Source organism: Podarcis tiliguerta, assembly GCF_965153285.1.
Source record: "Podarcis tiliguerta genome assembly, chromosome: 1".
Lineage (NCBI taxonomy): Eukaryota > Metazoa > Chordata > Lepidosauria > Squamata > Lacertidae > Podarcis > Podarcis tiliguerta.
The window spans coordinates 88951203-88966168 of record NC_139534.1 but is presented as its reverse complement, the minus strand read 5'-3'; the positions used below and the strand labels follow the sequence as shown (position 1 = coordinate 88966168).

The 14966-nt window shown below is 42.2% G+C and overlaps 1 protein-coding gene across 2 annotated transcripts in view; it reads right to left on the bottom strand.

Moving 5' to 3' along the window:
* Positions 1 to 14966, bottom strand: part of SMOC1 (SPARC related modular calcium binding 1) — a 62118-nt gene that overhangs the window by 30650 nt on the left and 16502 nt on the right. For both annotated transcript variants that reach the window (XM_083398866.1, XM_083398867.1), the window contains exons 4-5: positions 8443 to 8542; positions 7125 to 7172 (exon numbers count right to left, since the gene is read on the bottom strand). In XM_083398866.1, coding sequence (XP_083254992.1) covers positions 7125 to 7172; positions 8443 to 8542 — 148 coding nt within the window. The remainder of the gene's footprint in view (positions 1 to 7124; positions 7173 to 8442; positions 8543 to 14966) is intronic.

Here is a 14966-nt window from a genome sequence, read left to right as displayed (position 1 = left end):
GGGAAGTTAGGTTTCGAATTTCATCTAGGACAAGAAAAATTATGCATCTAATTAAAAGTATGAAAGACACACTGAATGTGTCATCCAGAGATACCGTCCACCATTAAAGGAAATTTGCAAGGCATGTGTAATATCAGTTTATGCCAACTCCAAGGCTTCGGTCAATCGGCTACACTGTCACTCTAGCTCACTGCACTCTCCTGTCCTCCAGTGGTGGTCCCTTGGTGTTACTGGTCTGGCATGGGACTGGTTTAGCCAACACATCTCCAAACACAGTGTCGAGAAACATTTCCTGGCCTAGATGTAGCTTCATTTGCGGAGAACAGGATCAATGAGAACACCACCTCCTCCTGAAGGTCTTTTTCAGAAATGGCAGAATAGGATCAGTTCTGGGAACTGATCTTCCCTTTTTTCCTGTTTGTAGCTGATGGAGGATGGAAAGGAGAGGCTTGGCATTGGCAGCCTCACCTTGAAAGAATGGGCGAGTTTTCAGTTCAGTAAATGCCATCACGGTAAATCAATTTAGGCATGCTTTCTTCCATCCTTAGCCCTGTACATCTTGAAGTATGATAACCAACACAATTCTGTCTACACAGAGAGGGAGAGATGTTTGTTAGTGCTAGTGATCTAATGCAGATATACAGAACACCTGTCTGGACAATTACATGTCGCATGTGTCTTAAATCATTTGTCTCAATCAACTTCTAATACACACAATTTTATAAGCATCAATAAGTAGCATGAAAGTGTCGCCATTTAGCTGGGAATGCACCGTGAAATAGATACTCTTATCCCTGTTCTGTCTAATGGTGAAATCGCTCACCAAAGCTTTCTGTACAATTTTTGACACAACCCAATGCAATAGCCATTTTGCACTACCATTCCTGGATAACCAGGCAGGTGTGTTCACAAACAAGTAACTCTCTCACACTCCTTTACTGGGACACATTAATATATTGTTGCCTATTGAAGCAGATAGAGGACTTTCCTTTTGATAAGCACAATGACCAGTCTGGAAAGGAACTGTGACCAGGGAGTCCCAGGGTCAAATCCCAGTTCAGGGTTCCTCTTTGAAAATAGTGGGAAGAGATGAAGGGAGGAAAAGGAGCCATTGATTTCATGTAAGCAAAGCCTATAATTAATGTGTCTTTTTAACATATGCCTCCTAAGTTGTTATATTTAATGCACGTTTTCAGTAGTTCAATGCAGTTAAAGGCACCTGAGAGAACACTCTCTGCCTTTAAGCTACTTTCTGCTCAGCCTAGCAATCTCTCTCTCTCTCTCCTGAGGAAAGTCTCTCTATAAAACCTCCCTCACATCTTCAAGGCTTCGGGTTGCAGAGTGGGGGTGGGTAATGCAGTGAGTTCCCAGATCAATGGCCATTTGAAATTCAACCATATGGTGGAAGCCCTACAGCTGCATGTGTTAATTACCACACGTGCCCCCCTGTAAAGCAGTCTGTTCGACACAAAAAGAAAAACAGAAGGGGGAGAAGAAGAAAAAGACTGCTTGAGAGGATTAAATAAATAGTCCAAATTTTTTGCCTAATTCCTCCCAGACACACAATCTGCCTTCCTTCTGAAACCTGCATGCTTAGGACCCTTAATACCCCCTTCACATATCCAGCCATGTGCAGTGAACCTAGGCAAAACTATTGCAAAGTGTACTTTTCTCTTCTCATCCCTCTCTTCCCCTCCCTCCCACCGTCGTCTTCTTTAGAGAACTAATTTCTGGCTGACAACCAGACTGAGTTTTCGGGCTTACAATATGCCTTTTCATTTCCTCAGAGAAGAGAATGGACACCTCGTCAGCTATGTCTGTATTGCATGTGAGGGGCAGAGAGAGAGTAGGGGGAGAGGGGGAGAGAGAAGGGGGGGGGGAGAATGGGAAGGGTGAAAATAAAGGGATGGGTGAATAACAGACTGAGAACGGCACACATACAAATCACTGTGTTATGTTCTCTTTCGGCACTGCTTTTCTTCCTAAGTGAAGAGTGAACAATTTCAACTAGAAGCAACAACCCAAGTTCAACAGGTATACCTTTGGCTCAATCAGCTGAACAATTCCACACTCAAAAAACACTATTAAAAAAATTGTCACAGTGAAGAAGTAGAGGGCCTCAGCGGGATGGAAGGAATCACCTGGAATCATCTCATGGTCCAGTTCATAACAATTTCAGCAAGAAGGGTAAAAAAGAAGCAACATGCTAGCACCAGTCCAAATTTTAGATGGAATTAAGTTTAATAAACCCACTTTCTTGCTTTAGTGCAACTGTCAGCTAATAAATGCCACATACCTTTCTGGACAGGATCACAAAAACAGACTAGGTTTACTGCCTTTAACCCCCCCCCCCAACAATAGTATCAACTTCCCTAATATATAATATCTTATGATTTTTTCCTATGTAGTCATCACTGTCTGGACCAAAGATGGGGAACATAAAAGTCTCTCCCTCTAGTTGGCTAATGAACGAATGTCCAATGCCAAAACTTAAAATTCTTATTTTTGGGCAAACAAATGTTTTAAAAACTATATCCTGAATCCTAGCAAGCTTCTACTTCCCTTTGTTGTGCCACTCTGCAGCCATCTAAGGCAGAAAAGGAAAGACAACTCATTCTCAGTGGCCATCAGCGTGGCTTTAAGGAGACTTCTGAACACACACATTCTTATTTTTCTTGAATGAATGTAACCATTCTTACCTACATTCAACAATTTAAGCAAATAGTCAAAAAGCTTGATACAAAATTCCAAGAGACATACAATGTTGAGCCTTTTCAAGAATAGAACATACAGTCCCATAATTTTCAATGGAGTTCTTTTTTCTTGTCATCTCTAAGCCCTGCACATCCTTTTCTTCTAAAACTCCAGCTGTATACATATCAGAATCAGTGCAAGAGATTGTTATTCTTGTCCCAGGCTTTCTCCTCTGAAAATAGATATTCAGAATGATTCTGGTCTTTGTGAACTCACACATACTAGTGACTGATCAAGAGTCTCAGGGCATCTTAAATATCAATATTTATTGTGGCATGAATTCTCTTATGCTTAGTGTACAAACTCTTGAGTTCCCCAGCTGCATCCACTTTTAAATTGCTGGCCTATTCACTTAACCGGGGTGGGGGGGACCGGTGATCTTACATTGGAATTAAAGCCCTGCTGAGGAAGGAATTATCACATCACATTTCAGTTTAATAAACAATTCATTTTGTGAAAAGACTCTCCATATGCAGTCAAAAGAATTACCCATTGGCTCTGGAACTTCTGGAATTTGCTAACCATCACAAAGGTGGACTGCTAGATTCCCACCGAGTCAACAGTGGATAATTTAGTGCCTGAGGCATGCACCTGTTTGCCTTCCGCACTTAAAAAAAAATATTCTGACTATATTGTGCTAACTCTCAACCTAGATATTCAGGAAATTCACATTTAAAGGAATGTGAGCTAACCTGGTTATAGACTGTACAATGGTGCTGTTAGCCTAAACAAGGTGGAACACCCTCTGCTGACTCTCCAAGGTGTGTGTGTGTGGGAGAGATACTGGCTGCATCTTAAAGATATAAGACTTTTGACAGTTAACAGTGAAAACCAAAAACTGATTGTAAAAAAAACACAATTTGACAAGTCAGGTGGTGGATTCAGGTAAAGCTCAGAGAAGAAGGTATCCTGGATTATCTATGATCAGGCAGGAAATGTGACCAGAATAAAACAGAATCAAAAAGTATGAAGTGAAGTAACATATTAGAGGAAGGAATTCAATGTAGTGCTAAGGAATACAGTACAAGCATTCCTGGAATAATCTCCCTTCTTCTCCTCCCATGTGATGTTCTGGGGGTTCTTCTAACCCTTCCCCAAATTGGGGGGGGGGGGCTGGATTGCAGGGAGAGGAGAGAAGTGGAAAGCCCCACTGCACTAGAGCAGCATTTCCCAACCTTGGGCCTCCAGCTGTTTTTGGACTACTACTCCCATAATCCTCAGCTAGCAAGACCAGTGGTCAGGGATGATGGGAATTGTAGTTCGAAAACAGCTGGAGGCCCAAGGTTGGGAAACACTGCACTAGAGGATGTCATGCAAGTTTCCACTAGCAGGGCTTGTTATTTGAATCTGGCCCAGGAAGAACCAAGGGCACAGGTGGCCACCCTCTTCCTGAAGCTAAGTAGGTGAGGGTCTGGTTAGTGCCTGCACAGCTGTCTTTGCAGGATCCACATGCATCTTGGGGTTTCACTGACAGAATCAATGTGGGATAAAAATGTAAGAAAATAAAGATCAGGTAAAATATAAAGCAGAAAACAAAATCATGCTGCACTTTCAAAATTGGGGTATGGAGGCTGAATTGTTTTATAGACCAAAAATGAAAGAACAAGTGACTACCATATTCAAAGCCAGATCACAGAGTTCAAGGCAGTTCAACCATCTTCAAAGCCTTCACTCAAGCCAAGGGGGAAGTCATTTATGCAATTTCTAATCCATAGAATCACTATGGAAATTGTAGCACACCTATGATTTGATTGTCCTTTGGATGCTTAATACCTGCAAATGTTAGCAAGAATTTACAGAAGGTAGGCTTATTAAGGGGTGGGAGAAGTTCTCTCCCACTCTCTCTACTATCCCCAAGCTGCATAAAACTTCTGCACACTTTTTGGATGGTATGGGAACATGCAAGCTTTGGTCTGTATATATGCCTTTGAGGTTAAGGGAGAAATGTGCTCTCTCAATAATGATTTGTCAAGGAAAAAGGGTATTTTGATGACTACTGGGGATGTGTGTTTAAAAAAAACAAACACCTGGCAATTTACTTTCAGGACTAATAGCAAGACAAACAAATGGGAAAGTTCAATGCAAGGGCAGTGCCAGAAGGATGGAGACACATAAAAATATTGTCAAGCTTCAGTCAATTCACCGTTCAACACATGGCAGAAAAGAGCTGATCTGATCTGCTTTGCATCAACCACATATGAGAAGGATTAAAGGTCATAAGTGGTTAATCCAAGACTGCAGATGCATGAACAAGAGGTTCTATAAACCTCAGTTTTTGTTCTCACTTTCAAGGTGACGGAAGCTGAATCACAGGGTTGAACAAACATATTTGACAAGGCAAATTGAAAAACAGCAGACCATTTAGCTTAGAATGGACAGATTTCTTATTTAAAATTTATATTCTACTTTTCACCAACAGTGTAGAAGAACACTTTATAACAATACAATATACAAAATTTAAAACTTAAACTTTAACATTTTAAACATCAAAAATCTAAAATCTAAAAAAAAAAGTTTTTTTTAAAGACATTGCCCAGATCTCAGTGAGATCAACACCCCAATGCCACTACAGAAGGAGGCAAATGTTTTATCAGTTCAATAAAGAGCTTGGGAAAAGGCAGGGTGGAAAACTGAAATGAATTTTTCTCTAGTGAAAAATGGATTTCTTGCTGAAGGACGCACGAAAGAATTAGCAGATCACAGAGGAATATTAAGCCCAGTATTGCACTTTCCTCCTTAAGTGCATCACTCCCTTCCTCAAGAGCCTCTCCCTGAACCAAAAGACGATTATAATATTTTGGTTTCACGTGGTATTTAATGGCATGTCTAGCAAAGGACCCAAACTCCCACTACTTCCAGCAGTCCTGGCTTGATTGTCTTGGGCATACCCACTCCCTCATGTTAACTAGTGAGGACAAGCATCAGAAGATGCATCTCACAGATGTGGAACGCAGGGAACCATCCATGTACGGAATGCCTGCAGACCTATCTTAAAGGTTTACAACTGGGCAGCCATATTCCAAAAGTATCCATTGTTTTCCTCACTCAAATTCTGGAAAGGCAGGATCACGTTTTCTAAAACTCTAGATAAAAGAACCTCAACACTATAATAAGTCATTCTAGAACAGAAGTAAAGGAATCCAAGCCAGTTTCTAGAGGTGCACTGGGAGGTGAGAGGAAAGCCCTATTTCACAAGTGGAAATCCTTGCCCAGGCTTTCACCGACGGAATTTGTTAAATGAATATTGCAGCTAAATCAGAAACATTACAGCATCTGTATCAGCCTACCACAACTCTGTGCCCTCCAGATGCTTGACTACAACTCCTATCAGCCTCACAGGGCTCTGCTTGTTGGGCTGGAGTTCGAGGAAGGATGAATATCCCTACTAATCTATTTCAGATTTCCAGTTTTATAGTCCTTATTTTGACAGCTCGTATTGCAAAAGCCGACACTTGTGTTCCATCTCTAGCTCTTCTGCCTCTTTTAGGCACGCTTGACTGTATGCAAATTGAATGCAACAATAGAGTTTTTACATCTGAAGTGAAGAGGCGAAAGCAGTATGGTGGTATGGGAGATTTTCCCTCAACACAAAAAATGCAGAAAACAGAATGCAAAATTAATCTTCCGGCTCCCCCCGCCCTTCTGGAAGGCTAGCTGGTGTCACCTAAAATATGAGTTAACTCAAGTTATTCCTCAATATTGTGTATTCCTACAACATTTAAGTACTTTATACCAAGGTGAGAAGCTGGTGGACTGTACTAGTAATCTTGCTTGTAAAAAGTATTCAGAACGGTTCTGCCAGGTGGTGTAGAACTTTCTCATAGAAAGTGCAAGGCAGAATGAAGTTGTATAATTCAACAGTGCTTTAGTTTTGGCCTGATTATTCCCCTGCTGAATTTCAAATAAATAAATAAATAAATAAATAAATAAAACGCTTACAAGGCAATGATCTCACACATCACAGTGAGAATTTACGTTAGGCCAATGTGCAGCACCTCTGAAAATCCTACACTTGGGAACAGCTGGCCCATAATTTAAAAGGCATGCTCAGCATTGCTATAGATCTGTGCTGACCATGCCAGTCTTCTGTTCTTTCAATCTTAGGATAACTCAGGAGGGTGACTCAAGATTAACACAATTCATGAGGACTATCCTGCAGCTTCTGCTTTTATGTACTCTTATCAGATGCCGTCTTCTCCAAATGAAAGCAGAACTTAAGACTCAGAACTTGATACCATGGCACCATTTGCATTATAGTAATGCTTTTGATATTATGAGAAGTTCCAACATGACTTAAGGAAAATGACTGGAAAGCCCTACATCGGAAAACAAAACAAAACCCACTTCTGTGAGCATAGAACTCCACTCACCTTTTCTGCCAGAATTACCCTGTCCTAAAGGCCTGTCAGTTACTGAACCTTAAAGAGAAGGAAACACATAATTCTGTTATTTAAGAGATGGCATGGGCAAAGCAGTCACAAATATACAATCTCAACAAATTCAGCCAAATCCATTGGCACAAATTTGGCCCATTTGCCTTAGATGCCATGCTCTAAAAATAAAAAAATTAAAATTAAAAGCAACTGTCCCAACACATGTGTTCAGATCTTGCTGCTTCTCTAGCCACTTTTGTACTGGCTCAGTCATTTTGTGGAATCCAGTTTGAAGGATACAAGTTTACTATCTGCAAGACAGTACAGAGGAAGGGGTTCCCCTGAAATATGAGCATTGCAATCTGGTCTGATGACGTTACAGACTGTATGGCCAGAATGAAATGTGTTGATAGGCAGGTGGTAGATACTTCATGGACAGATACAAGAACTGGTTGATGGGGGCAGTGCCTGGACTGGCGCAGGAGACCACAGATGGCCTTCTGTCAAGATTCCTAAAAAACACTGCCTAGTAGCTGTATTTTAGTCTCCAAGGTTTTTTGCCAGCAACAGATATTGGTTTGTCAGGCACCTGCCCCCCCCCATGGAATCCTATTGTGCCCACCATTTAGGATAGACAGAATGGGGTGGGGGAGAGAGAGAAAGAGAAAAAGAAAGGCAAGATGCTTGCTGGAGATAGATGGTCCGGTTTGTAATATATTACAAACGTTTTCTGAAGTCTGGTTTGGCCTAAACCCATTCAGTGTATCTCATCCCTAAAAAAATCCTGTTCTAACCAACTCTTTTGACAAGTATCTATTCTAACATAAAATTTATTTTTCATGGAAAAGAAGCCACTCGGACAGCATCAAGACGCTATTTAAAAATATATTTGGTTTGATACCCAAAGAGTTATAAAGCAATGTGTCATTGAATGGAGAATCATATGTTTACAGGTGCCCAAGCTAGAGCACATGCTGGAAACAATGAATGCCAATTATCATGACCAAAAAATGCGGAGCAAATTCAAACTGTGTTACTCTCTTCTACTCATTTCACCTGATGGTCAAAACCATTTGCAACATATAATGAAGATGAGCTGTGAATGAATGACAGCTTTCAAGCAGCACTGAAGATTGACCTGGCCACAAGATGGAGCAGCTATTAGCAGCTATTATCTCAATTCCCTGAGTGTAGGACTAATTTTGCATTGTATGAATGGGTCCAAGACCTTTGAATTAAAAGCCAAAATGCTTGTCCCTTTCTCTTCCTATCTGAGCATCAAAAGCAGCAATCATTTTTTCTCAGCCCTCAGTACCTGAACATACAGGAGTTTTGTTCTGTACAGAAGAACCACTGATGGGTTTGCCGTCTGGAGTGACGCACCAGCAGTATCCGGTATAGGTATGGCACTGCACCTGTTTGGAAAAAAGGAAACTTACTGGTTACTCGGTTCCCAGAATCCACCTGCAACCTGTGCTCATCCAATAACCCAAAGTGAATGTGAAATTTTTGTACAATTAGAGACATTAAGGAACCATTAGAGTTTAAGGAATAAACGTTTTCAAGGAAAATGAGAAAAGTGTTTGTTTTGCACTTTTTAATTTAATGGTTATATCTCCCAGTCTAGGCAATATCTATATGCAAACAAAGGAAGAATAACTGGTCCTTAGCAGGAAGGTAGCAACCAAAATTTATATAAAGCCTCTGGCCTATTCAAACCAATTAGAGACAGTTACTGCAAAAATAGGTGGAGCAAGTTTAGCACACATTGGAAGAGAAGGAAAAACGGAGAAGACACATCTTGAAGGTCACAGACCCCAGCTGCAGACCGTCCTCAATCAGCCACAATAGCAGAGAGATGAGCCCAAGAAGCTGCTGCACTGCATATCGGGCAGCACAAACCCTCACAACATGAGCCCTAGCCAGGAGGAGAAAGCAAGAACCAGCACATGCTTCAGATTAGGGTTCTGGGGATGGCTATAAATGACTCAGCTGCTCACTGCCTCTTGCAACTCCGCTCAGCTCTTTTTGGCTCTCTGGCTGGACAGCTCCACTGCTGCATCAAGAACCTTGCTGCAGACCTGCTCCCTAACCTGCTGGATAGCTCCTCAGCTTTGCCAGTAGGGCAGGGAAGTCAAGCCACAGTTACGTATTAGTGGAACAGGGCAAACCCTCCATGAAAGAAACAGTAGAGGAATTCGCACAGTAATATAATCACAAGACCAGATGCAAGACAAATGACTAGCTTTTGTCAAGATCTTAGAGATTAACATAAGTAAGCAATAAAGTTAAACGGAATAAAGTAACACAATTAGTTAAAAAGCTGAAGCAACACAGCTCCTGACTTGCTGGATTTATTTCAGACTACAAGAGGTTTATTGATCCTTTGGCAAAATGCCTGATTGCAGCAGTTCATGAAACCCATATGAATGGGATGTTGCCAAAGATCGGTAGTCATATGAACCTGGCCATATATGGAGTCAGACAATTGGTCCATCTAGCCTGGGGCCCCAATGAGCCCACAAAGGCTTTCTGTAGCCCATGCACAGTCCTCACCCCCTGCCCCAAACGCTGCTGAGAAAAGCATTCTATTGTAACTAATAGAACAGACTGCAGTACTTACCTGAATGCGGGGGGTATAGTGCCCACAACACTTTCTCTCATTTGCAAGTGGGCTCATGGGCCCAAGAAGGTTGGTGACCCCTGTTCTAATATTGTCCACTAGGACAGGCAGCAGCTCATATCACTTGGTACCTAATCCTATCCTACTAACTGGAAATACTGGGAGTTGAACCAAGGACCTTCGACATACACAGCAAGTATTCTGGCACTGAGCTATGGCACTGCCAAAACAATCAAAAACTTAGGGAAAGTGTGATGCACACTCTTAATTGACCAATTTCTTTTTTAAACTGTATTTTTTTAATTAAAAAAAGCCTAGCAAAAATGACCAATACAATCTACAATAATGTTTGAAGATCAGTTACAGGCAGCCCCTTGCTTGTGCATATAACTGAAAACCACTGAAAAAGCCTGCTCTCTCATTGTGCATGCTTGTGCATTGTGAATTCTCTTTACCTCTGCAGGATGGAGAAATACTGAAACTTGTGCTGGTGCTAGCTTTTCTCCCTCTCTCATAATAAGCTGAGTGTTGGAAGATTCAGGACAGACAAAAAGTACTTCATACAACAAACAGTTAACCTATGGAATTTGCCACCACATGTGTTGACCATTAACTTGGATGGCTTTAAAAGAGGATTGGGCAAATTAATTGAGGATAAGGCTATTGCTTGCTACTAGCCATGGTGACTATGTTCTTTCTCTGTTGATGGAGGCAGTATGCCTCTGAATCGCTGGTAACTCACAAGTGGGGAAAGTGTTGTTGTGCTCAAGTTCTGCTTGCCACAGGCTGGCCACTGTGGGAACAGAAAGTTGGACCAGATGGGCCTTCGATTGGATTCAGCAGGCTCTTAGCATTTCTTTGTTTTTCTAAAAGGATATTTACCGAAAGCTGCATCACACTGTCAACTTTCATTGATTGGTAATCTTCATTACAATCCCCATTTAACCTTTTCTGCCTCCCCTCAAATTCCTTTATTTCTCCATATATTCAAAATTGTCAACTATAGTAATACAGCTCAAGCACAACAGTCTTTATTTTTTATAAATTAAACTTACAAGCCTTTTTGAATCACAACCAAATGATCACCACATTAGAGATGAGGGTGGCAGAAAATGTCTTGCTTAAAGTCATCCAGAAAGTCTACAGCTGAACAAACAATGGAACGTGCCAACTGTGGACTGACCATTTCAGTTCTCCAAGTTCCTCATTTTCCCAGTTATAAATTCAGTTCTCCAAATTTTGTGAAGCAATTTGTGGTCATTTTTTTAAAAACCTGATGGAAATTCATCAGCATTTTAGTGAAAATTTCTACTAATAAACATATTTTTGTACATTTTGATTAATATATGCATTTCTGAAATCAATTTCCCTAAATATAAAACATTTTGTGCCCATTTCCCCATATTATATGAACTTTGGGGCATAACATTTGGTTGGAGAACTGAATCACAAAATTCAGAAAACTGCACATTTCAAAGGATGGCGGTGTTTCCGTTTCCATAGTGGTTTGAGAAGTGTGAATTAAGCAGTTTCTCATTAAAATGCAAGCAACAGCCAAAATCTCCTTCATCCCTAACCCTAGCTCATAGCTCATGATTTTAACCACTATACCACACTCATACTTCATGTTCTTAACTCTTATGCTACACAAGCTTTTGTCTTTTTGTCAAATTTGTTTTTGTCTTTGTCAAATTTAGATAAACACACAGCTTAAAAGCTCCCAGCTCAAATTGACCAAATAGCAGGAAATATTGCACAACAGAACTGCTCTGTCACCATTTCCCAAATTAATTAGAAATGCTGTTACGACCCTCCCCACCCCTACGTCAGACACATCAATTACAGTGTGTGAAATAGAACAAAAGCCAACACTTCAACCAGTGGGCCCTTAAATAAATTCCTGCACCCATAAAAACCATTAGAATATGAAAACATTAAAACTGTAGCCACTGGCAGGCTCCTCTGGGAGAATGGGGCCTTTGTTGAGGTCTGTTCAGTTCCTCACTGAAGATGCCAGAATGAGGTTTCAAAGGACTACATAAACATTTTAACAAGCTGGCAGGATCGTCCATTATAACTTGACAGAGGCAAATCAAGGGCCGATTTGTTTCCACTCCATCTTCTGGCGAAGGGAAAACATAGAATTGTATGTGTATGGAAAATACAGGAACTGGCCAGGATTAATCATATGGCTCAGTATGCTGCCGACAGGAGCCCATGCTATAATGAAGTCTGTGCCTGCCCTTCTTCCCTCGTACTGACTCCTACATCATTTCTCAGAGCTAAAATACAGCAGCTGTTGTCCAGTAACAACTTAGGAAATCAGAGACCATGTTCAAAAAGTTCAGTGGTACAGAAATCTAATACTGGTAGCCTGAACTGCATGGGGAGTGTGATGGTTTTGGGGGAGGGAGGTGTATTCGCTCCAAGGTGTCTGCCAAGCAGTGTTATCAGAAGCTATAAAATACTTGTAGCAAACTTCACAGAGTAGGATTGGTGGGGCTGGTAGAACCAGGTATGTGTGTCTGCCTAACTGTTCCTAGCCCTGTACAGAGGAAGAGTGGGGTCAGGTATGCTGTCAGTACAGCTTGCACATGTACAATTGTATGTATACAGGTCTCCAGTTGTGTGATCAGGAACCGAGTTTTTCCCATGATTCCCAACTATGTGACATGCAAACTAGAGTTCATATGCAAACATGAAGCTGAACATATCATGGTTGAAAGCAGAAACAGCATGTACAATCTCACTTCTCCTACCAATATATAGTTGGTATAGAAAGCAGAGTTCCTGGGTACACAGAAAGACTCAGATGTAAATATATGCCAGCCTGAGAAGGGAGCATATATACAATACATGGAGTATAGGGTATAGAGGTCTGTGGGGACATAATGGACTATAAGGTTATCCTTAAGGATTTAAGGCTTGTGGAATGCTCCCCCCAGGGAGGTGCCTGGCACCTTCATTACATATATTTAAGCACCAAGCAAAAATATTGTTTAATCAGCCAAAGGCCTGGGTCAAGAACAACCTATGGCCTTTTAAATGTGTGGGGATATCAGTTTTGTTTGTTTTTGTTTTGTTATTGTGTTATGTATTTTGTGTTTTATACCGTAAACTGCCCTGTGATGTTCAGATGAAAGATGGTATACAAATTAAATAAAGAAGAAGAAAAGTCTGGAGTAATTATTTGTCTGTCTTTTGAACACATTTAATTCCCACTTCTGTTTCATGATGGAACCAAAGGATGCATGTGGTTCCCAGGCAGTCATTCATCCAGGCACTAACCAGACCCCATGAGCTGATGCCCTTATATGACTTCAGATTATAATATGAAGTACTAAACTAAAACATTTTTGCCCAAAGAATAGCTTGATATACCCAGATTTGGTGAGCACTGGAGGAAAAGAATTCTGCTGTGTTGGGACAACCAAAGAGAACTCTTCACTGTGTGTTCTAGATGTACTGATTAGTGAAATCTTCAAGAACTGCAATATGGCATGAATGGAGGAGGCAGACTTCCAAAGGTAGAATTACAAGTAGCTAATTCTGTTTAGCTTGCAGTGTAGGCCCAATAGGATTACTCCCTTGTGAGTGCAGCAGAATGTAGAAAAGTCATTTTAATTTTAGGGATGTGCTTTAAATACAGAGCTAAAACAGAGCTAAAACAGCTGAGACATTTCAGTTTTTCTACAAGCAAAAGCAAAAAAATAAAGGGAAAAAATCATTGCTGTTCCTAAGGCTCACTGACCCCCTTCCAAGTGGGCATTTTGATAAGGAATCACATCAAAGGACAGATAAGAAATGAAAGATAAACATTTCCCCCTGCTCTTTGAATAACAAGAAGGCAGGGGCAATAGGAAGAAAAACATTCATTTTGTACGCGGGAAAACACTTTTCCAAGAGAAAAAAAGAATCCAGTCTTGGGAGGATTCTATCGTTAAGGAATTCTCAGCACAGCCAAGTGAGTTACATGGGCACATGCATGTAAACAAACATACAGTGTCTGTAAATACAGACATGCTAGAATGTTAAGGTTCTTATTTTTAAAAAAAGGTCACTGAGCAATAGCTTTTCTGACTAGGTAGTGAAAAAGCACAGGTGTCTGAAAATTATTTCCAAATATTGAATATAGATGTTAAATCCGACCCATATATTTTATCAGTGGCGTAGCGTGGGTTGTCAGCACCCGGGGCAAGGCAAGTAATTTGCGCCCCCTAACCCAGGGCAAGGCAAGTAATTTGTGCCCCCCCCCCCCCGCTGCACTGTCCCTCCCCCAGATAGTCCCTCTCTCTCTCTCCGCACCGCACCGCATGCCTGGCACCCTCCCCTCCACAGTGGGCGGCGACCCGGATCGGATCGGATTCGCACAGCCAGCACTGCAGTGAGAGTGAGTGAGCCAGGTAGGGGCAGAGAGCTGCGAGTGCGAGCGTGCAGTGGCATAGCGTGGGTTTTCTGAGCTTGCACAGAGTGCTTTTCCTCCCTATGGGCAGAGCCAGCTTGCTCCTAAATACCTGAGCTCTATAGTTAGAGACTCACCATTTCCCCAGTTGGCTTGGCCCCCAATTTCTCTTACTATAGAATTTGGGGCTGGTGGTGGAGGAAATCATTATTCTTCCCCCTTGCTACCCCCCCCCCAAAGCATAAGAGAGGGACTCCCAAGAAGGTGAAGCGGGATTTCACCCCAGGGTATCTCGGAAGCCCCTCGAGGCAGCGACGCTTCTACCCCCTGGAAACAGCAGGAAGGGAGAGCGCTCTTGTGCCCCGGTCCTGCTTTGAGTGCTTCTCATTGACGCGTCTGCTTGGCCACTCTAGATGGGCCCTTGTGGCCTTGATCCAGTATCTGGGTCCTTCTTCGGAAAGAGCGAGCGCCTCCTAAGCATGTGCAGAGCGCCTCCCTCCGCCCCCGCCACGCGGCGCTCAGCCTGCGTGTGGGCAGGCCTTTTGCGTCACACGTGCTTGGCAATCCCTGGCACCTCTCCTCTCCTCTCTCTCTCCCTGGAGAAATGAAGCAGTGACCCGACAAGGAGTAGCAAAGGATGGGCGTGCTTCGTCCCTGATCCGGATGAGATCAAGGCGCCGGCAATGGGAAGGAGGCAGGGGAGAAGCAGGAGCAGGCCAGCCAGGGCTGCTCCAGACCCCTGATCTCTCCCATCGCCGCTGGAGGGGTCATGGAGGCACTGAGCCCGGGAGGCGGGCAGCCAGCCAGGGCGCAC